Raw genomic sequence first — 23,103 nt, 5'->3', positions numbered from 1 at the left:
ATTCACTAGAATTGCAATAGATTATCATATCATTAAAATTCATGGGATTAAGCAAATACACTTATATTTTGTACACAAACACAACATATGTTTTGCTTGTTTGAACTGCCTGCAAGTCAACTCTAAAATTCAGAGTTTTTGATATTCATATAAATGAATGTGAACAGCACAGAGTATCTTTGAGCAGATGATTTAATACTAGTACAAAATGATCCTTACTCTAGGTCAGACAGTGACTAACTTACAGTGAAGGTTTTTTGTGTGTTTACTGTCAGCTATGAGTTTTTCATGCTACTTGGATGAGTCACAGCAATATGAGTAACACATCAACATGTCTTGGAAACAGTAGCTCAAAACAACAAAACCACAGGAGGTCAACAGCACACACAAATTGAGTGCACACTGAGTGCAATTTTACATTTTACACAATAGCCATAGCAATTAATAGGTAAATTTTGATAGTATTCCGTATGTCCAAAATGCAATTATTACACTGTAATTTTAGAAATAGTTTGATCCACCAGTGGTAATATTTATGAGTAGAACACCTAGTAGATTCTAGTCTTACTATAAGACTTTACCAAAACTATAGACTCTAGATTTAGACCCATTTACTCTCCAATTTTGTCCTGCAGCAGAATGCCACTAAGCAGGTGTTCTTTTCCTATCTGCTACATAAGTTTATGAAGTGGTATCAAGTTTTGTCTATAGTGGTATAGGTATTTGGACAAATATTACAGTCACCAACAACTGCATTCAGATTCAGAGATATTTGGGTTTTGCAAAGGATGGACAAGACCCTAAAATGACAACAGAAGCGGAGCATAAAACCATGCAATGGACTATGAATCAGATAGAGAGAAACTCTGTGAAAAACCTCTGTAGCCCCAAACTCAATCCACATCTTATCAGAATTCATCAGCATAGTCAAAAGCAAACAGACACACAGAGCAGAGCAGTAGAGCTTCATTAAATGATGGAATTAGTCTTGAGCAGACTGAAAATATAATTTTCAGTATCATTGATGCTATTCAACTGCTAGGGCCAAGCTAAAATGAATTGTTTCATTTTATCCTTAAAGAAGAAACTTTCTCTTTGAATTAATAAAAAACATCTAACAGCATCTGTGAACATTTTAAAAAATGTATTATTTAAATATGATTTTAGTTAAAAAGGTATAAACAATCTCTCAGAAGCTAGGAGTGGAATAAACCTTCTTTAATACAGGATTCTAAATGAATACTTCAAATCCAAAAGATAATTTTCCACTAGGTAAATGCAATTATACAGTTCCTTCTGGTTTTCAGTAATTTATCACTTACTACTTCTCATGGGGGTGGGGAAAAACCCAAAGAAATAACCATCATGTTTTGCTATTAATCAGCAGAAGTTGGGAAACTTCAAGGTGCTTGCTTTATCTGTGTGGCCATACAAACGAAAATTGGTTAAGCCTAGTCAGCTCGCTGAAGCCAAAGGCACATACCAGCCTTATGAACTGCTGCGATAACCGAAGATGTCCCTGACCATTTACGAGAGGTCAAATTCTCAGTTTCCAGGTCAAAATTCAGGTTAGTTTAAATAGTGAGACAGGTAGTTTGAAAGGAACTGGATTACTTTTGTCTAATACAGGCTAGGCAGTAGTTCATAAACCATTTTACCCACAAAACTCCAGTTTCAAACATTAGCTGATGAGCAGCAGACAAGGAGAAAAAATTTGTAATAAAATGTACTTTTCAATAGTCTGAATATCACCAGAACTGTGAATACGAATGTCTTTGAGAATAAAATGTAAATGTTACAGCAACTATTAGGTAAGAATAACCCCACGTTCACTCAAAAAGCCAAGAATATGAACATTATGTTTTATTATTAAAAACAAGTACTATCTAATATTTGATGAATGAAAACAAGTTTCTAAAAAAATACCATGTATACAGTATACTTCGCGCAGTTAAGAACCAGTAAGTGGTGATTCAGACACCACTAGTTAAAACTCCTCTTGAAGGGAAGGAAAAATGAAAATAAAATATATCTGACGTGCAAATTTAATACAAAAATATGTGCCTCATAGCTTCATTCTTGAACATAAAGCAAGAAATCATGCTGACTGCTAACTATGGTTATTTTAATCAATTTACATAACGTTATTTTATTTCTGCATAAAATCCTGGAGTCTAGTTCAATGATTTTTTTAAAGGATATTTATTTTCCTTCTCCTTAATAAAAATTACGAAAAAATCAAAAAGAATCAAAAATCCAGTCCTCTTTCAAGGAAAGAAACCCAAACTTAACGTATCTCAGATGTCTTGTTATTAATGCCAAACAAAGTCTACCACAGTCTCCGTCATGAAAGTCCATGTTAGCTAAAATTACTTGTTTTCACATGCATATAGGTATTTTGCTTTATCTGACCAGAAGAGTAGAATAATATTTCTTCCAAATGTGAGAGCTATCTTTGAAGGAAAAGAACTAGGACAGTAGTGAGCAACTGCCTGGTACTGACATTTTCCTACCTTCTTGTTTTGCCTTTTTTTTTAGTGTAATATTTCTAGAGGAGAGGTAAGTTTTATAGATTTTTCCACATTATTTTACCAGAAGTATTCTATAATTTTTTTTTCCAAAGGTACTTTCCCTGCCCATACAATAGATAACCAGGGTGACTGAGAACTGGAATGGGTTGCCCAGAGAGGTTTTGGAGTCTCCCTCCTGGGACACATATACAAAAGCCATCTGGACATGGTCCTAGGCAACTGGCTCCAGTTTGATCTGCTTGAGCATGAGGGGGATGTTAAGCCACATGACCTCCTGAGGTCCTTTCCACCCTTAACCATTCTCAGATTCTGCGAATTCGCAGCCTTTCGCACAGAAAATGAAATACAAGAATTAATGGACAAATCAAGTTTATCACCACCAATATCCTCCAAGCTGAAAATACAAACATCCTCAGCTGCTAACATATCAAACATCACAAAACCCCACTGTCTTCCCCACACTCCTATTTCACAAACAAGGAACTGAGACTACGTCAATTCATGGTATTAGACTGGAGTGCAAAAAGGAAATAAAACCATCTCTCCCTGTCTCCATGCTTTCACTCTTAACCACTGGAATGAAAAACACAGAACTGTTCCAACCACCAAGGAGACAATACAGTATGTTTTGCAACTTTTATTCTATCTTCATAACTGAATTCACAATTCAGACAAAAGTAGGAACAGTTTTCAAAATCAAATGTACAAGTTATACATATATATTGGCCTCACTGAAATATCTGCTTTGTAAGTGCTAAACAAATGCTAAACATCAAGGAGTAGGATGATTATGTGGTCACTCTGATTTAGGATCAAAGCCCAGTTATGAATTACGGTTTGTCTCCAGGAGTTAGGGATGTGAGTTGCCTTCAGAAACTTCTCATTCCTTGCCAGTCTTAAGTTCAGTTTACGAAAACCTTCCTAGTGTTTTTGAGCATATTTTCCAATTTTCACATTAGGTCAGTTTAAAGAGCAGTAACATTTTTCAAATATTTAATTATGATACTATTCATTTTTTCAAAACTAATTTATTTTAAAAGAACTTTTGGTTCATCCTTTAATTACATTATGCATATCTACTAATTGACCACATTTACAGGTACTTACTATGTGATGATTTTCAGTAGAAAAATCAATATTGCTTTAAGACCTGTTCAAATACTAGCTTTTTGCTAGGAATCACACACCTGCAAACCTAAATCCATCTCTTTCATTGTAAGGCAACTAGAGAATTTGGAGGTACCTAAATTAAGTTTCCATATCAGCACAAAAAAAGAAATATAGTTATGCCTCAGCCTTTCCTAGCAACTTAAAGGGGACTTTCTTGAAATAGTTCAGAATCTCAGTAACAACAGCAGTGTTTGTCATAGTGGATGCAGATGCAATAAAACAATGACACAAGAGATTTGAGTGTAAATAAGATCCGATTCTCTGCAAATGCTTTGTACCCCCATGTACCCTAAACCTCAGAAAACAAAGCACTCGCAGATTTCTTCCTAAAACACTAGAAGATAAATTGACTTGCTGTGGTAACTTTGTTCTCTGTACTCACTCTTCTGCCAATTGAAACTCATACACTACCACTGAAATGTTGTTGAATCTTACAAGTGCTTTCAACAGCCAAGAAGCATTCCTACTTCAAAGATTATGATTTATGTTTGTCCTTCTCGTATCAACTGGTCCCCCAGATCTGCTCTTCAGCATTCATTCCTTCACTTGAGATTGTCTCAGAAGTGTTAAGCAGCCTCCTGCTTATCTTACTCAATGTTATCACATACAACAATGAATTTAAACCTTACTTTCCCCACTAAACTATCCATTACTACCTCCTTTCCTATCTACTGCTCAGTGCAGAACCCATTCTGTGTCACTGAAAGTTGGGTTTCATTTCCAGGCATGTTGCCCTATCTGTGACACTGTCAGAGATGCATACAATTCCCCAACTTTTTCTGTGTATCGGTACATTAATTCAGGTAACACTCACACCAAAGCTTCATTGTCTCCAACCTCACATACTGCAATGTACTTACTTTTACCTTACCTTAACAGCTGGAACACTGTCCAGCTACAGCCTCTCACTGTGTTACAACAAACACCATTTACCTAATTCACTGCTCACCTCCCATCTGGCCTCTCTGCTCTTCTTCACCAGTTCTTCATCTACCAAAAAACTGTCTTTACTCTCATTCTGAAAGCCTTTCATGGTCTCTTTCCTCAGTCTATCATCTTTCATTCTACAGTAAGTTATTAATTCTTGCCTCCAGCAAGCTCCCAACATCTCCATCAAACTTTCAGGCAAGTATCTTTCACATTCTCAATATCTGGAAGCTTACAATCGGAAAAAGTACCTCAAAAAATCAGCCATACAGTTTTTAGAAATCAACCCTTTAGATCTTTTTCACTAAAAAAAAGATAATAGAAGTTAACAGTTCCTATCCTGTTAGTGCCCAAGACACTGAAAATCCTGCTCAGTGATATAGTCCTCCTCCTTACCATACTTTGCCAGTTTACATCAAACGTGTCTGCCATTCCTAATTTTTGATTCAATCCTGTGGACTAGGAACCAATCCTTTAGCTTTATTTATGCAACTTAATCTCTGACTTAGGAGATAATTCTAAGCACTATAACAATCCTTCCTGCAGAACACAAATTTCAGCATGATCTTGCATTCACATATTTACTTGTCCTTGTTTACTCTTACTTTCTCACAACATGTACTGTTCCATTATACAAAACTGCTTCGTGAATCTCCTAGATATTTGATAGAGGACATATAAAATATTTTGTCCATATGATCACATGTTCTGACACCATTCAAGCACCTACCTTAGTAAAATTATTCAAGTGACCTAGTTTCCTCATATTTGAGACGCCTTGCAATTTGGCCACATTTTGGAGAATCTCTCTCATATTATCACAGGGTTCTGCAAAAGAAAACAGGTTATTAGTAGACAATTACAAGAATCAGAAGTATAAACATACACTCAACATGCAGCTTCCAAAACATAAAATGCTATTTTGCTAATCTCACTTAAGGTTGTAGATCATCTTCATTCAAAAAACACCAACTGGATTTATGTCTAGAATGCAAGCCAGGTATACCCAAGTTCTGAAGTGCTAAAGTCCATTGGGGAGAGAGACTCCTACTTTAAAACAGATTTTAATCAAATCTTAGATTTACAGTTGACAAGATATCCATTTAGTGACTTGAACTCCAGTCCTAGCATGTCATAGCTGACCACTTATCCTTAATCCCCCTGTATTTTAAAGGCAAATAGTAAACTTAAAGACAGAAGTAAAAAAGACAGCAGTTTACTACAACACCATATGACTTTTTTTCCTCTATAAATAAAGGGTCAGTAGGATTTTGGGAAGACAGGACTCTCTTCTGCTCTCCTATGAATTTCTCTCCACAAACACTGTAAACTTACTAGACAGCTGGGAGTTTCAAGCAGTATGTGAAGAAGAATACTAGGTAAGCAAGGTGACTGGGAACTTTTTCTCCTAACTTTCTTCCTAAGGGCCCTAATATGGAAGAACGTCCTAGTATGAAAGGATATCCTAATATTACCATGCAGGGTATCTTAGCATGAAAGAATATTTGTATATTTTTCATCATCTAAACGAAACCCAAAGCAGAGATCCAAAGAAAGCAGGTTCTCACCACCTGTCTACACAGCAAATCAAGTTGATTACTAGCTTCTCTAGTTTAAAAATTTAAGAGAGCAATAAAAATTGAAAATTATGGGTATGAACATCCCCGTATCACAACACTTTTGAACCCATACCATATCCCCATTTACACCACAAGACCGACCAGATGTGAGCAGTCTCAGAATGTTCAACCTCTATTCTCTGAAGAGCAAGCAGCAACAATAACTTCACAAAGTAGAAATATTCTTGTAAATTTTAATTTTGAACATGTGGATAGTTACACACAAAGTTAAACCTCTACTGAAACTAAGCTCACTATACAGACAGGAAAGACACGAGATCAGCCAGACAATCTCTGACATATTATTGGCAAAGAACATCTCTATCTGGTTGCCTGATGCTGTGGGTGTAACTTGGAACCAAGTAGCATGTTCTCCGCAGAAAGGCGGCCAATCTGGATTTGAAGAAACCGGAACACGATGATGCTACCACATCCCATGTCCCATTTCAATACCTCTGCAGCTATGACATACATTTATAATGAGGCTGCACAATTAAAATGTGCACCAAAACCATTTTATTCTACGTGTATATGTAAAGTCAGAGCAACTTTTCTAATATTGTCCTCTTTCTGCACAGAAAAACCCTCATTTCCAGGGTCAGAAAAGTTAGATGAAAACCAACTTTGTAGTGTTTAGCAGAGCAGCCAGCATTTCCCAGAAGTTTTACTAGGAAATAAGTAATTTGAAGCAAAAACTCCAGCAACAGATCTAGAACACAATAAGAACACATTTCTACTACCAAATTGAATTGATAGTATTGATCATATGAATATAGCAAATTATTTTCCTCATAGTTTGATTGTATCAACAGTCCTAGTACTGTAGGAAAAAAATATACAAACAAAAAAAGACAGGAAAGAAAGAAATAGCTTAAGTCCTCAGAAAGAACTAAAATTATGGAAGCCTTTTCAGTCAGCTGTGTCAGTTCAAGTCCTGGCTTTAATGTGGGAAGAGATTTTTTTCAAGAAGGTTCAAACAAAAGGATTGTGACATTTTAACTTCAAGAAGAGCCTATCCCATTTTCCCTCTTCTGGAAATGTATCATGTATTAGAAAAAAAGCAGAAATTTTATTCATACTCTAACATAATTCATTTCTATTAAAAATAAAGCCATCCCAGAAGATATGTAAGTCTAACAGAACTGCACGAGTTGCAGATGTAAAAGAATTTAAACAAAACGATGTGACTTCACAGATATAGTCTCTTGCTATTATACGCTTTCTAATAAAATGTCTTAAAATAGTTGGGAGAATGCAGAATATATTTAGTCTAATCAACATGGCTGTCTGTTAATCAAAGATCAGAGCCAGGACTGCTCATCTTCCTGCCACGAAGTCTCATTCAAAAGCACTGAAAAACACAGATTAGCCGAGAAATAAAATAAAATAAAACACATGGCACACAATCCGAAACTGATCTCCCCAAAGAAGAAATATTATGTCCCTAACTTTTCATTGTCAAGCTTAACAGGATATGTTAGTGTTGATAAGGACAAACTTTTTTTTGATGACCCCAGGTCAGACTAAAGCCATAGAGATTTCTTAGCTCTGATTAACAGGCCCTTATTCTTTACTCCTTCAGTGGCTCTTGCTTTTCTATCTGAAAAAGATAAAGAGAAGCTACTCATCATAATTTTAAGACCCTCACAATAACCTATTATTTCCTGACTTACCTCATTTATCACTGAGATGCTGACTCATTGTGAGTTGGCCCACAACAGCAACAAAGTATCTTCACATTCTTTCCCATGGTGCTTCTGAGGGTGGAGTTGTGCAAAACAATGTAGCTGATCTTAGCACTTTCCTCTGCTGAAAGATGCACAACCCCTTCCCTTACTTTCTTTCCCTCTACCCTATACACTACTCTGGTTCTACATCAACTTCACATTAAAATGATTCTGCATACCAATTCTGCAAAATGCTTTTTGTTCTTTTGGTCATTTTAGTTTTCTGCTGGGTTACTGAATCAAATTGAATCCCTAAGACAAACAAGCACCTGCGCACAAGCATCTCCGCCATCGAGATGTTCATAAGCAGACCGGTGGAATCAGGACACACTCTTACCTAATGAATCTTTTCAGCTGAAAAGTCAGACTTTTTTTTTCCACCTGCACTTCTACACTTGTCCTGATTAATGCATACAAAGCCACAGTCTCAAATATCATCTAAAAACCTGTGGATGCATACAAAACTTCCAAGCTAGACCACTTGTGATCTGCAACAACAGCTTAGCTTGCTGATCATTACCTTCTTATTTTCTATACGTTTTCCCTTTTGGACAGCAAGCACATTGAAGAGGCAAAATAGTTCTTTGTATTTCTACTCCATAAAACACAGTTCTTTATCCACAGCTGTTTGCACCAAATAACATCCAGTACCTACAGTGATAATCTTCAGCATATAGTGATATTTACGTTTTAAAAACCCTAGCCTCGAGAATTCAGTCATCTGTGTACCTTAAAGTAATCCATAGATGCATATATATTAAAAAAATCTTCAAAGTCGTTTTTGTTTGCTTCTAAACTCTTCTAAACTTCTGAACTTTTGTTTGCTTCCAAATGACCTTTTAGGGCTTGACTCATTTTTACACCCCTTCAGGACCATGACATTGTTTTTCCCCAGTGAAAGTCATGATGTGTTCTGACAGATCCCATTCTCCAGAGAGAAAACAATACCACCAGAGAGCTCCAGCTACACAAAACAAACAGTGCTCCATCTAATGCAGGGATGAAACAGGACTAGCAATAGCTATATTAGCATGAGTGACGACTCCTTTCCCCCCTACCATCCTGGCAGATAGAGCAGCATTGTTGACCACATTGGCAAGGCTAGCGGCGTGCCAATTCACCGTCCTGTTATGCACATGTTAAGAACAGGCAAACAAGAACAGCAGGCTTCAGCACACAAATAATTCAGTAACTCCTAAGTCTGGCATAACAAGTTAAACTGAGGAGCATACATTTTATATGCATCACTTCTGAGATGCTAGGCCAGTAGCTGAACACAGCAACTAACACACATACAGTAAATAAACTCACAAGTGAGAGACTGTGCTAGTAGCTGCTTATCACACATACTAGAGTCACAGTGCCAAAAAGTGAGATAAGAGACTAAATTTGGCTAAAGACTCCTCTTAGAGGAGGAAGTTGTACTTCAGTAAGTTAAGCATTTAATAATTGTCTAAGAACAATGACACAAGAGATATCTTCCTCTTACTGAAGGGAAGAATCACAGTATAAACGGATGACCTTGGTTAACTTACACCTCTGTTTAATAAAAAAATCAAGATAAAAAAATTTTCAAGTCTGACCACTACACAACTGTACATTTCAAGGTTGCTTTTAGTGGCTTCTTAAACTACATGCTGCAAAAATGAAGGAAACAACTAGGAACACGAATGCAATGTTCTCCTTTTCCACTGAAACAGCCATGAGTTATCAGTTAGTGAAAGCTGTTAAAATATGTTACTTGAAGGTGCCATGCAAGCTCAGACGACAGGTAATCAGTCTGCTAAAACACTTTTTATCAACATCTGAAAGAGTGAAGTGAAACACCAGTGAAAACTGCATAACCTTCCATTATGAATTTGCTGAAAAAAATCAGGGCAATTATGTAATCTCTCATAACATGAAGTATTTTTAATTTACATCTAATTCAAGATGTGGAAACTGCACAAAAGAAAAACAACCAAGTTCTGAGAACAGTGGAAGAAAAGACAGCTACATAAGAAAGAAAACTGCATGACACAGAGATCACTTCTGAATTATTGATTTGAACACAGCAAAGACCAAACTCTGCCAGACTGAAAAAAAATTCACATTCAGCCTATGATTCTCAAAAACACAGTAATACACATTATCTAAAGTATTTAAAACATTAGAGAATTAAACAGGTAAAAACATTACAGAAAATTATCTCTATGTTAGATTTATTTAGTTACTATTATGTTGAAAAATATAAAAGTTTTAACACTAATCATAGAGGGTGTCTATTACTACCCTTGAATCGGTAAGGTGCAATACACTTTTCACTGGTATAGCATGATGTGTAAGTTTTACTTACTTACTTGAAAACCATAAAAAAATTTTCTGATAAAAATTTAGAAAAAAAGAGAATGTATTACAAGTTTAACAACTTTGAACATCCCCTTGAAAGGTAGAAATGACCAAAACCAGTGATTCCAGCAGAATGTAAGCAGCAATTTGTTGTTTCCTATACACGTTTCATAGATGAACAATAGATAAAGTACTGCTGTCTAAATACAACTTAGAAGATTCAGTAAACCATATTCATGAAAAGAGAGAAATAAAAAACTCAGATTACTTTCACTCTTGCTGCTTAAGAAAGTTATGAATAGATAAAAGTGCCTCAGTAATACAGAAAAAAAAAGCTCATCTCTTTCATTGTAGTTAGAAAGGAAAGTAAAAGAACCGTTCCTCTGCTTACATCAGTCAGGTAGAAATTAAGCTTCATATTTACAAAATTGTCTTTTAAGTAGAAAGCGATACAAGAGACAGAATATCCAAGGTAGGATCCAGGAATTGCTACAATCTCAGAAAAAAAGTCTTATATTGGGACTACATTTACAAAGCTAACCCTTCATATCTTACTATATGTAGATCTACACTTACACATACATCTTTCTGTAAGTAAACATGCAAGTAGAATTTAAAAACCTATTATGACTGTATAGAATTCTCATTTGGAGATTTGTACAAAATACCATAAATTAAATGTTTTCGTTTTTCCTTTTAAAAAGATTCCTCAGTAGAGATAGAAGTTAATCAAATAACATTCTGGTTTTATAATCAGCTTGAAGTGGTGAAAGCAGTTCAAAAAATGGACCACTTTCCAAATTATTTTCTTACAGTATTATGTATCTAACCAACACACTGGGATTATACATGTAGAAAAGCCACCCTAAACTTACATTCTCACCCTTGGAACTATGTTAATTACTCCTAGTGTGTGATCTTGTATGCCAAATTTGTAGACAGACTTCCTTTACTGCTAAAGCTCCTGAAAAACAGGTTTTATAGTTGAAATGTTAACAACTTTCATAGCATCTAAAGCTACAATATTATCCCTCCAACAGAAGCACAGAACAAAGCTGAAGAGTAGCCACATACAAATTTTTTGGTTGATGGTGAGAACTTAAAATACCTTTAAACTTTAAACACAGTAAAAGATAACCAAAGACCATTCCAAAATATAACACTGATTTGAAAATTCATGCTTTAACTCATTTTTTTAGCGATTTTGATATCTTATAGTAGTATAAGACATACGTACGTTTCCTCACTTACTAGTTCTGAAAATAATTTTCAAGTTAGAACCACATAACGTACCACAATAGGTTTGCAAATTCTTCAAGTAACTTGTCAGTTTAGAGAATGAATACCTGCTCTAGTCTTCAAATACTAGGAAGATACAACATTAATGCCAAGAACCTTAGCAATCATCCTTATGATGTACAATCTTCATATATTACTCGCCCCCCCAAAAAAACATATTATTCCATCTTTCTACAGTATTAGACACATTCCTGTAACTAGTGCACACTGTGATGATTAAAACCAAGCTGAAATTACAGTCTCCCAGTAAAATTCCTGTCATTACCACTTCATAGTAAAATAGAGGTATAAATTATTCTAGAATGTACGGTTAAACTCTAGAAGAACTTGTTCTAACACACCTAAAGGTTTACATATTAAGAAAAAAAGACAGGAAAAAAAGCACAAACTGATCCATAAACTGCTGGAGGCTGGGGAATGCTCCATGGCAGTGTGACTGCACGCCTGCCTGCCTTGTTCTGCAACTCTCTCCTGTGCACCAATTAGCAGCTGTTGTCACTGACAGGCCACAAGGTTGGGGTGACCCAGTACAACTGCTCTTGCGTTCAAAAGCAGGTAAAATCTTGGAGGACAAGCCTTTCCCTGATCTGTAATGCTGGCTATGTTAGGATGGAAATCAAATCAGTATGGAAATCGAAAACATCGCATTTGAATGGGGGACACGGGGTTACTGTAATCATTTAGAAAATTTATTCTTCGTTCTTCCAAACTCATTTTCTTATTTCTTGCCAACAATTCTGAACAGAAAATTCAGACCAGTCACAATATCTATTTGCTTTAAACAAAATATATACACTGACTGCGTCACATCATGCAACTACTCTTTGTTTGTTTATCAGGGAAATCTTTCAAAACTACTCAAAAATTCTGATCATGCATTTCTTTGAATATTATTGAGCACACAAGCAGGTTGGGAATACTATCAATGAGATTAGAAGAAAATTTCTGAAAGGGAAGAACATGATCATATCTAAGAACGTGTTTCCCTATTAGCATTTTGATTATTCTCTGCATCATCTTAACTTGCTCAAGAACGCCAAAACATAAATGCTATCCAGCTAAAAGGCCCTTACTGATAGAAGTTCAAGCTGTCAGTAGTTAGCCACTGTCCCCCAAAAATCCTGTTACATAAGATGCTGTGTAAGAAGCAATAACCTAGCCCCATTATCAGATGTAGGATCACCCAGTCTCCTGACAAAGACACTAAGGGCAATTTGTAAAAGGGAAAGAGCGAAGTAACAACATCTCCAAATTGAAACACTAATAAAGGTACATGCAACTGTAAGCTGCAGGTAACTCAGAAACAGCCCTAACAGCAGCAGGAAACCTTTACACTGCGGTGATTGTATGACGTGATAACTACTGACCTCAAAATCTTATGACCAGAACATTTCAAAATAGCGCACAGACTGACTGAAGACTGTTGGGAACTCCAGCCCATCATGCTAGCAACAGGACAGTCTCATCTGCCCACAGTTGTGACCATTCAAGCCTTTTGCTCTTTTTCCTAAAAAAAATCTCAAAGAAAGGACAGAAGAAGTCGATTATATTATAAATTTTTACATACGATAAACAAGAAAATTTAAGTTCATCCTTTTAAGCACAGAGGAGATCTAATTCATAGCTACATTTTGACTCAAATCTACCTGTATGAAGTAACAGGCTAACCTACAAAACTGAGCTGGAAACACCACATTTATGGAAACAGGGCAACAGCAATGTTTTTTCCATTTCTTTTTTTGAATTTCAAGAAAAAAATCCACTAAATCATCCATGAGAATCACATACGGTTTACATAAAGCAGATGAACGGATTTTAAAATTCTCTAGATATGAGGTTGCTAACGCTAATTTCCGACATCATTAGTGTTCAGAAGATAATAAAGGGAAAAGACGGATTACAGGTTTACTCTTTTTTTTTTACAGCACTAATTGTCAGGCAACATACTTGCCTCCATACATTTTTATATGAAGAGATTAACAAAATTATTCTTTGTTAATATTCCATTGTAATTACACATTTTCTATAGACCAAGACCATATTGTTTTGTTTCAAATACCTTTTGTCTATGCACAACTGATCTCCCACTAAACATTCTGTAGTCTTAAATCAGCAGCTGTAGTTTATTTCACAACCATTACATTCCATGTAAATTAGGTATAGAGATTGTACCTCCTTCATTTTAACCAGAAGTGTTAACTGTCCCTAGCCACCTCAGATAGATGGTTGATAACCGTCCTATTTCATCTTTGCCATCCTGTTGGTCTTAGGCTCACAAGGACAATCTTGTTCGAAGTATCACTGATAAACAGCATGAAATTGTTAACTAAACATTTCTTCAGTGGAAATGGAATTCAGAATCTTTATGCTTTTTATTTTACACCTTGGACAATAAATATCTTCAGTTTCCACAAGAAAAAAAAAAGTGAAAAAAGTAGCTCACTGAACTATTTGAGAAGCTGCTAGCTACCTGAACAAAAGATCAGATACAACAAAAACAGTAATAAGTAGAATCATAGGATCATTAAGGTTGGAAAAGACCTCCAAGATCATCTTACCATCACCCTACTACCAATGTCACCCACTAAACCATGTCCCTAAGCACCACGTCCAACCTTTCCTTAAACACCCCCAGGGATGGTGTCAAAAAAAATATCACACCTTTTAGAAAACTTTCATAAAAGCCTTTTCACTCAGCCTAAGGTATGGATGAACTACTTGGATTCCAAGAACATTGCCACAATTTCGTGAAGACACTTCCTCATAATATTTAATTACCTAAACATATTCAAGCCGCTGTTTAGATGTGGCTTGCTACACACTGATGAATGTAAGAGAAACAAAATGAGTCTTACATAGCTATAAAAATTCAGTTATGCAACTACGAAAATGCAGCTAAGTAGGGTTTTGTTTTGTTTTGTTTTTTACATCTTTACCAGCATTCCTCCTCTTTATCAGCTGCAAGGACTTGGTAAATACACTCTTCATTAATAATGTTCCGAAGTTCTGCTAACTTCTACTTTTCTTCTGACCCATTCTACCCAAATTTTCCATCACCACAGCAAATGTTTGGCAAATGAAAAAAAAAACTGCTTGTGCAGTATACATGAATATACTAATATTGGAGATTTCTAAACTACAATAAAGCAAAATATATTTCATTATGAAAGTTCTCAGTGTTCCAGTTAAAGCAATTTGTCAGCTATCAGCCAGCACTGGTTTCATAGCATTACAGCACCTTCCCTTCTGTATCAGGATGTACCACGTGAGTGTTGCTGTATGCAGTGACCTGTGTTATGGTATAAGCACCTGCCCACCTGCATGCCATAAAGCATGCTTCCAATGAAAAACACACCCCTTATTTTATGCAATCTATTGTGTAGTCAAAGCCTCATGTCACATGCTTATGTCTTAGTTGTAAGAAAATAGTTTGTTTTAAGGTGGATAACTCATGTCTAAAAAAAAAGTCACAGGGAAGAGTCCCATTTAGCCTGAAAGATAAAACACAAACAATTCTTCACCACATTCCTAAAACCAATCAGCCACAATTTCAACATCAACTCTCAAGCCACCCTGGAACTTTCCTTCAATGTTTGGATTTGGATAGGTCTAACCAGTTAGTTTGTAAACAGATGTTTTTCAGTATACCTATTACACTTCTTCCCACTGTTAACACTCCACCTGACATTGAGCATCTCTTACATGCTGGTAAGGAAAAACTTTCTAGCTTCCCAGCTAATTGGTAAAGTATGCTGGAAGATTCCAAGATTGGGCAGAAGTCTGATGCATTTCTTTCTGGAAAGGCTATCATTGACTTAGCTTCCTTATTTACTGTAATTATGATGAAGGGTGTGTGTTTCTTTACATAGCATCTACCCTGGATGGACTCTGACAAAAAAAAAAAAAAAAAACCTGAAACTCCTATCAAGAGGGCAGCAGTAATCAAGAGATTTTGGTATTTCAGCATTTTGTTAAATTCAAATGACCAGATCAAAAAAACAGCAGAAAACTGTAATGTGAAAACACAGCATTGCTTAAACACCTAAGAACTTATTTTTACTGATCCAAATCCCCAAACAACCCCTTTTGTCAAATATAAAAAGAAACCACAAAATATTAGAATGGTAGTTTTAGTTTCTGCCCTTCAGAAGAAAAGTGCTGACATTTGTTGACAAACCTGAACCACTGCAGGAAAAAATATACAAAAATCCACCCATAAAAAAATAAGTTGCCATACACAAAACTTTTAAAGAAACACGAGCACAGATTTTGAAAGACATAGTAGTGCCCAGCTCCTACAGATACTTTAATGGTGAGCAAGGGTTTAAAGTTGCCTTTTTATGAGATTTTCACCTCATTAAACATCTAGTTCCTGTTTTCAAGAAATGAAAGTGAAAATACTGTAAGCACATACCATTTTAGTAGTTCTGAAAAGTCTTAAGATTGTAAAAGTAGTAATAACCTAGGAAACATAGCCAGAGGTATGCAAATGTTATCAATATAACCAGGCTAGAGTGCTTTACAATTTGAAAACAATGCCAATTTAAAGCACAAGTGCAGATAGAAAAGCTAAGCGTATGCCTTAATTTTGGAGTGCATATACTGAGCTCCTCTAACTTGCTTTTAAAACCTACCAAAAGGTAGGTTTTGCCTAAAAAGTTAGCAGGCCACCATCAGCAGTCATGTACCCCTTGGAGTCCAGATAGGTAAAAAAAAACCAAAAGATCGATATTCAAGAATAATTGCAGTATAGTATTTCTCAGACAGCAAGGCAAGCAAGATGTAAGACTCCAACTGTTTTTCAAGTTCACCGTCTGTATCCCAGAACAACTGAAAAAAAAAACTGTTGCTAAATACCTTCTTGCTCCTATCAGGGTTTCTGTTACAGATTCACAAAGAAGGAAGTAAAACACAGCACTGTGTGATTTGCTCTAATAGAAGTTACCTGTTACAGTTAACCATCACAATCATGGTATGCAGCGAAGGAAGGGGTAAAGGCGCCCACACATTTTGTTTATCTGGATATTTTTAAAGCAATATTTCTATGCGGCTGAGGAGCCCCACTTCCCCCTATTTTCGAGATGGATCACCTATCACAAGAGCATGCAAAGAAGAGCCTGAAGTCTTTCTGTAACAGTCCTGCCACCAGTGTGCAACACTCACCGCCTTTAAGCCACCAAGAAAGCACACACCCACCAGAATCTCTGCATCCTCCTTACTGCCTTGCTACAAGGACTCCAAATATATTTCCCCCTCTCGATGACTTGAACTCTCAGTACTAGACAGGTGCGCAACATTCCTCCCTGCTTCTTCTTTACTGATGAAGAAAGATGGAAATGGAGTGGTCACCAAATCTCAAGCTGAATTTGGAAACAAAATTCATCTAGCCTTCTTTGACTATCCCTCAAATAACCCTTGAAAATGCCCAACATTTTTGTGGGCTGTAAACTGCAAATAGCCTCCTGAGACATTTGCCCTGCATGCAATGCACTGCAATTTGCCATGTGGGCACAGGGAATCAAATACAACATGGTTTAAAGTGATGTAAGCACAGTAAGAAAAGCAGTATAGTTGTGAAGTTAGACACAAAAGTTCTGCTTATGTGTTAGAAGCAAACAAGGCCTAAGTAAGAAAAAAAGGAAAAAGATTTTTTTTTTCCTCATAACACTGGGCCAAACTCATTCTTGAGGAGAAAAAAGCCAGTCCTCAGCTACTTTATTCATATTTGTCTCCTGTTGTAACTAAGAGACTCCACACTTGCAGAACAGAAAATTGGATGTACAAAGAGCTGCTAAATCAAAGTAGTGTCTTGCAATGCCTGTTAATTAATAATAAATGAAAGTATCAGTGCTGAAGATAGGTACCTTCCAATTAATTAAAAAGCACAATAACAAGAAGTGAAGACTGTTACCCTCAGAAAGAAGGAAATTGAGACATATAGTCACAAACAGCACTTGTCCTCATCCATCATCAGCAGTTCTATTTGCACCCTTGTTTATCTCAAATACTTCAGTAAATCAACTGGATAGTTCCTAATAGGCAATGCAGAGTCAGAACTACAGGAATATAAAAAAAAAAGAAACCACCACCAATCCCAAACCAAAAAAAAAATACACCAAGAAACAGGAATCTCTTGACGGAAGGACACTTAAAGGTGTCTGTCGACAGATAAGGCGCTGCCTGCGATTCTCCTCACCCAGGCCTGCACAGTTCAAAGCCAGCAGCAGAAACACCAGCAAGGCAGGGGTGTAGGTCACCTAACAGGATAATTTGTTACTGAAGCAGTAACAAATTTTCAAAATCAGTTGGTAAGTATACTCAGTTACAGACAGGAGCAAAGAACTTTGCAGCAAACCAAGCCTGGATTACACAAGCCTTTCACAGTGCCTAGGGCTCTGGGAGGTACACCAGCTCTGCAGCTCAGCTTGGAATCCCTGCAAAATAGTCAGAACCAAGACGAATTTTGCTAAAAGCACAGCATACTTGCGGCACGGTTACGTACACAGCCGCAACCGGACTCAAAGCAAGAATTCCTGCCAAATGCGATAACTTGGTCAATAATTCCAATTGTCCTCTCTGGCCTTAAGAAGTTATGAGCTTGATTTCAGGAGTCTAATTAAACCAGTATGCCTCATCCCATTGCTAATTCCTTCCAGATGACTGCAATGGGAGTTGCGCTGGTGGTGAATCTGTCCTCCTTTTCCTCTTCTGTTCTATTCTGAGCAGGTAATAGAACACAAGGCCAAAATCTGAGTACGGTGAATCCCAATTAACAATTTTAATTTCATAACCAACAGAAGACATGATATATAGCCTTAAATAGTCAAAAGTGACCAGTTCAACATCTATCTTTAGGGTTTTTTCTTACTGTAACAACATTACCAACTGTACTAACATTATGTCCAACATATATTCATGTTGGGGACAATTTTTCTGGAGCTGATCATGTTTTCAGAAAACTAATTTTCTAGGGAAAAAAGGTTAAGAAAATCATTGTCCTAAAATAAAATTAATCAGAATCATCTTTAAAGACAGTGCGCTGCCTGGGCTGAGCAGCTAAAAAGTTTCAAAAACAAACAGAACCCAGAAAACCACAAACTTTACATTAATATCTCTAACCAGGCTAATCTCATACAGAGACTTCACACATGCAGTGCACTGTAACATAAAACACCTTTCATAAACTTTATTACATCACTTTTGAAAATGCAGAGCATTAAAAAGCTCCGAAGAGGGAACTCCTGCTGTTCCAGGCATGGTAAAAACACATAACAAGAGAACAACAAGGTGAGTTCTGGGAAAACATGGGCAACCCTCAAGGAGCAGTGAGGAGCAAACAAGAAGTAAGCAGAGAAAGGTGCATCAGCTCTACATGCAGCAAGGCGCTCACGGAGTCTTACTGCACAAAAAGCCAGGAAGAAGTAGGAACTAAAGCAGCACAAACAAGGCTAGCATCCTCCCTGCATCTATTATTAGTTCTGAAATACTTAATAACAGCACTGGCCTCTTGCATAGTCCACAGTTACGGACTACTTAAGGCCTGACTTGTATATTAAGTTATTTTTGTCTAACCATCACTAAATGAGAACCTGCTTAAAACAAGGCAATACCAATTTGATTTCACATATTCATAACAGAGACCACTGCAGCTAGAAGCACATGGCTGAGGCATTGTTTCTGGCAACTCTCTACTTTGCCCAACACAGATATTCTAGATTAATCAACACAAAATTCAATTGTCTGGGGGAAACAAAAAAACAATAGAATAATCTTTTAAGATATTGAAAGTGTGAGCCTTATGAAAAACTATGTGATTGGCTCAACATAGTGAATCAAAACAGGGTATTACTAGTACAGAATTAGTGTAACAATTTAAAATATTTAAACTAATTGCTTATGTAACTATAGTAACAGTTGGAAAAAATAAGCGTTCATTGTGATTGTGTGTTCAGTGGGGAAATCAAGTTATCATCTAGCTTAGTTAATGCCATGCTGAGACATTTTTTATTTTTTTTTTCTTTAAAATTCTCTATCCAATTACTGCTCAGTCAGTTATAGTTCCTCCAACAAAAAAAAAAAAGATTTTTGACAGGGGCTAGATGACTAAAGGTAAAGCTGTACCTTATGTAATTGTGATTACCATACTAATGTTTTTTTATTTTTTTTGTTTTTTTTTTTTTTTAAACAGGCACTACACAGTGCAAAATATTTTTTTCATTGCTTTAAGAACTCATTTTGCATCTTAACTGAGACTTTTTTTTTTACAACAGGATACACAAGATAGTTACAATGCTATTACTACAGGTCTCATGGGATCAGTAGGAGGCTTAAAACACCTCATAGGAAAAAAAAAATCAATCTCAATGACAGTCACCTTTTGAATCCTGAGTAAGAGATTTCAAACAGACCACATCTAAACATCACTAACTCCAGCATTTAAATTTTGTGTATTGTTCTGTCACATCAGAACAATTTAGCGTTACACAATGTAAAAAAAGGTTACTAAAGACATTCATTAAAATCCCGATTCTGTAAGTTTCATAAACAGATAACACTACTTACAGTAATAGCTGTGTCATGTGTCTGAACTGTTAAGGCCTTTGTCCTGCATTTTGTTGACGAAGTTTCACTCGTTTTTTATTTTAAAGGCACAAAAGCAACCATGTGCATGTGGAGATGGGGTGGGAGGACAGAAAAGAGCCTGTTCCTTTAAACTGAAAAAAACTCAGAGCTTTTCCTCAAGAACTAAAACACAATTGTAAATAAGATATATGTATGCAGAGATAATTTTCAGCCCAAGGTAAAACTGCTTAAGAATGAAACTCTAAAAATAGTTTGTACTGGGGAAAAAGAAAGAATCGGAGGTGGAATCGGTGCGATACAGCCTAATTCCAAGCCGAAAACGTTACTGCCACCGCTAATATTCGCGCTTCCTTTACGTTCCGCAGCCCACTTTCGTTTCACCGATCCTGTCACTTCTCCGCCCGGTTCCTCGCAGAGCCGAGCTCCCCAGCACGGCGGCGGCCCTGCACCTCCCCCCGGCCCCGGACCTGCCGCCTCTCCCCCTGCCTTCCCCCGGCCCTTCGGCGGAGCCGGGACTGCCGGGCGGCGGCCCCGGGGCGAGGCTCCCACCCGCGGGCAGGCCTCCGCCTTCCTCCTCCTCCTCCTCCTCCTGCTCGGCGGCGGCGGGGGAGGAGGCGGCGCCCCCCGGCCCGTGCCCGTCCCCGTACCTCGGTTGAGATCCAGCGGGACGTTCTCCTCGCCGCTGTCGTTGCGACCTGCGGGACGGGGGAGAAAGAGAGCGCGTCAGGATGGAGGGAGGGGCGGGGTGGGGGCAGCGGGCACCGGCGGGGGGACAACGGGGGCCGGGTGCGGGCCGCTCGGGGCCGAATCCCCCTCCTTGCCCCGCCTCCGCCGCCGCCGCGCGGGGCCCTCACCTCGGATGCGGAGGTGCCTCAGCGAGCGGGCGCGGAGGCTGACCGCCATGTTCGCGGCCCCGCAGTCACAACACCGGAAACCTCGCCCGATCTCGCGAGGAGACGCCCGGCGGGACGGGACGGCACGGGGCGACGCCGCCGCCGCCGCCGCCACCACCTCCCTCTCTCCGCCCGCCTCGCGAGAAGCCCCGCCCCCTCCCACTGGGAGGCCACGCCCCCGAGCCCCCGTCCTCTCCCTCAGGCCACGCCCCTATAGGCCACGCCCCTTCTTACGCGGCGGCCACGCGCCCTCCCCACACAGAGTGCCCCCTCCCCCCCCCCCCCCCGGGAGGCCCCGTCCCCGCCCCGAGAGGTGGTTGCTGGAGTGGGTTCCTTCAGTTCAAACAAACGCATTCATTTTAACTACTTCCTTACTTCAGTTTTTGTTTATTAAATAAGAAAATAATGTTCTTGAGGGACCGAGGTTCCCAAAACTACAAGGTATAAATGATAGTATCTCATCCGTCCGTAACACAGGACCACAACAAACTCACTTTAGTGGTTTCATCAACCTCCCTCAGGGCTGATAGTCAAAATTTCACGTCCAGGGAGCCCCTGGCTTCCTAAGAATGCTAAATGAACTGCTGCTTCTAGTGGTATTACTGTACCCCATTTCTAAAAACACTACTGGGACTAATTAAATTCACATTAAAAAAAATTGAAGCACCTCTGAGTGTCGGCCCTGTCTTAAACTTCTGGGTTGTATTTGAGCCAGTAATCTGCATGTGGAATGCTTTGGACCCTCGCGCTCAATGCTGGTGCCACACAGCACTTAGTTCTTCCCTTACAGATAAAACAAGCAGTCAGACAAACTGCATTTTGAGGCAACCACAACGTCTTACAAAAAAAAGATAGCAAGAAAGGAGTAATGTTTAAAATCTAGGGTACTCTTTTAACATTTTGTTCCTGCTGACAGAAGACACTGTTTAATAATCAAAATACTTCACTTAACCCTTTGGGCTTCATCTCTCTCTCACATTTGACTTATACAGACAAAATTCAGGTTGTCTATGATACCGACATGCAAAATAATGTCATAACATCACTTATAAGAGGAAACCCACAAGGGTACATTGAAGATAATTTGGGTTGTAATAAATATTTGCCACAACTGAAATATATATATATATATTTAAATGTCTATGGTGACATGGAAAATAGCAAGTAAGAGCTAGCTTTGACTACCAGTTAGGTAGGAGCTCTCCACAAGAAAAAGTAAATAAATAAATAAAATAAAAAAATGTGTGTTGCAAAAGTGAGCCTGGCACTTAAAATATAATGGCCATAACTAGTATGAGGAGTCTGTTAATAAACTTTATAAAAACTTTAATCAAGCTATGTTGATAAGAAGTTAGCCTAGTGAATTCAACTGAGCTATGGTGGTTTGTACTTGTTGAGCATTTTGTCTTACCCAAGCGTATTTGTAACAATATTCCTTAATTTTCAATATCATAAAATCGGCTTTAAATAGATGTTAAATCCCGAATGACAATGGGATGAAGAGGAATTGAAAATCTAGTGAATGAAAAGGTTTGAAAAAATCATTGCTTTTTTTTTTTTTTGCTATCTATACCGTTAACAAGAATTTTGCAGTCATTCTATTTGTCTAATTTTTTTCTTCATGTGAAACCCATCAGACTGCTTAAGACAGGGTAAAACCTGAGCTGTTTTGTACTGTCGAGAAAAATAGTCAACACATATAAAGCATAAAGGTATAAAGAAACAATCACACATTGAACAAAGTATCTTAAAGGGGGATTGGTGGCCAAACTGGCTGCTCCCTGGCACTGTTTTAAGTGACTAGTACGGGCACAGCCACACTGCCTGGGCTTCAGCTGGTTATGGGTAAGGGGCAGACAGACTGCTCAGACTGGGGTGGTGCAGAAAGTGTGTGAAGGCACCACGAGGTTTAGGTGGATGCTGAATATTTTCTGGTGAAATTTTAAGCCACGCATGTAAAGCTCCACATCCTGCTTTGTTTTGAACTTTATTCGTAACTTTTGGTCTCATGTTCACCAAGCTGCTT

General features: G+C 37.9%; 1 protein-coding gene across 1 annotated transcript in view; it reads right to left on the bottom strand.

Annotated features, from left to right (window-relative positions):
• RICTOR (RPTOR independent companion of MTOR complex 2) overlaps positions 1 to 21,236 on the bottom strand; it is an 80,930-nt gene extending 59,694 nt beyond the window's left edge. Inside the window, exons 1-3 of the mRNA XM_083818456.1 lie at positions 21,039 to 21,236; positions 20,832 to 20,879; positions 5,359 to 5,456 (exon numbers count right to left, since the gene is read on the bottom strand). Coding sequence (XP_083674582.1) covers positions 5,359 to 5,456; positions 20,832 to 20,879; positions 21,039 to 21,087 — 195 coding nt within the window. The 5' untranslated portion in view covers positions 21,088 to 21,236. The remainder of the gene's footprint in view (positions 1 to 5,358; positions 5,457 to 20,831; positions 20,880 to 21,038) is intronic.
• Between the last annotated feature and the right edge of the window lie 1,867 nt (positions 21,237 to 23,103).

Source organism: Anser anser (assembly GCF_964211835.1).
Source record: "Anser anser genome assembly, chromosome: Z".
In the NCBI taxonomy this organism is placed as follows: Eukaryota; Metazoa; Chordata; class Aves; order Anseriformes; family Anatidae; genus Anser; species Anser anser.
The sequence above is the reverse complement of the archived record's forward strand: the minus strand, read 5'-3'. Positions and strand labels throughout refer to the sequence as shown.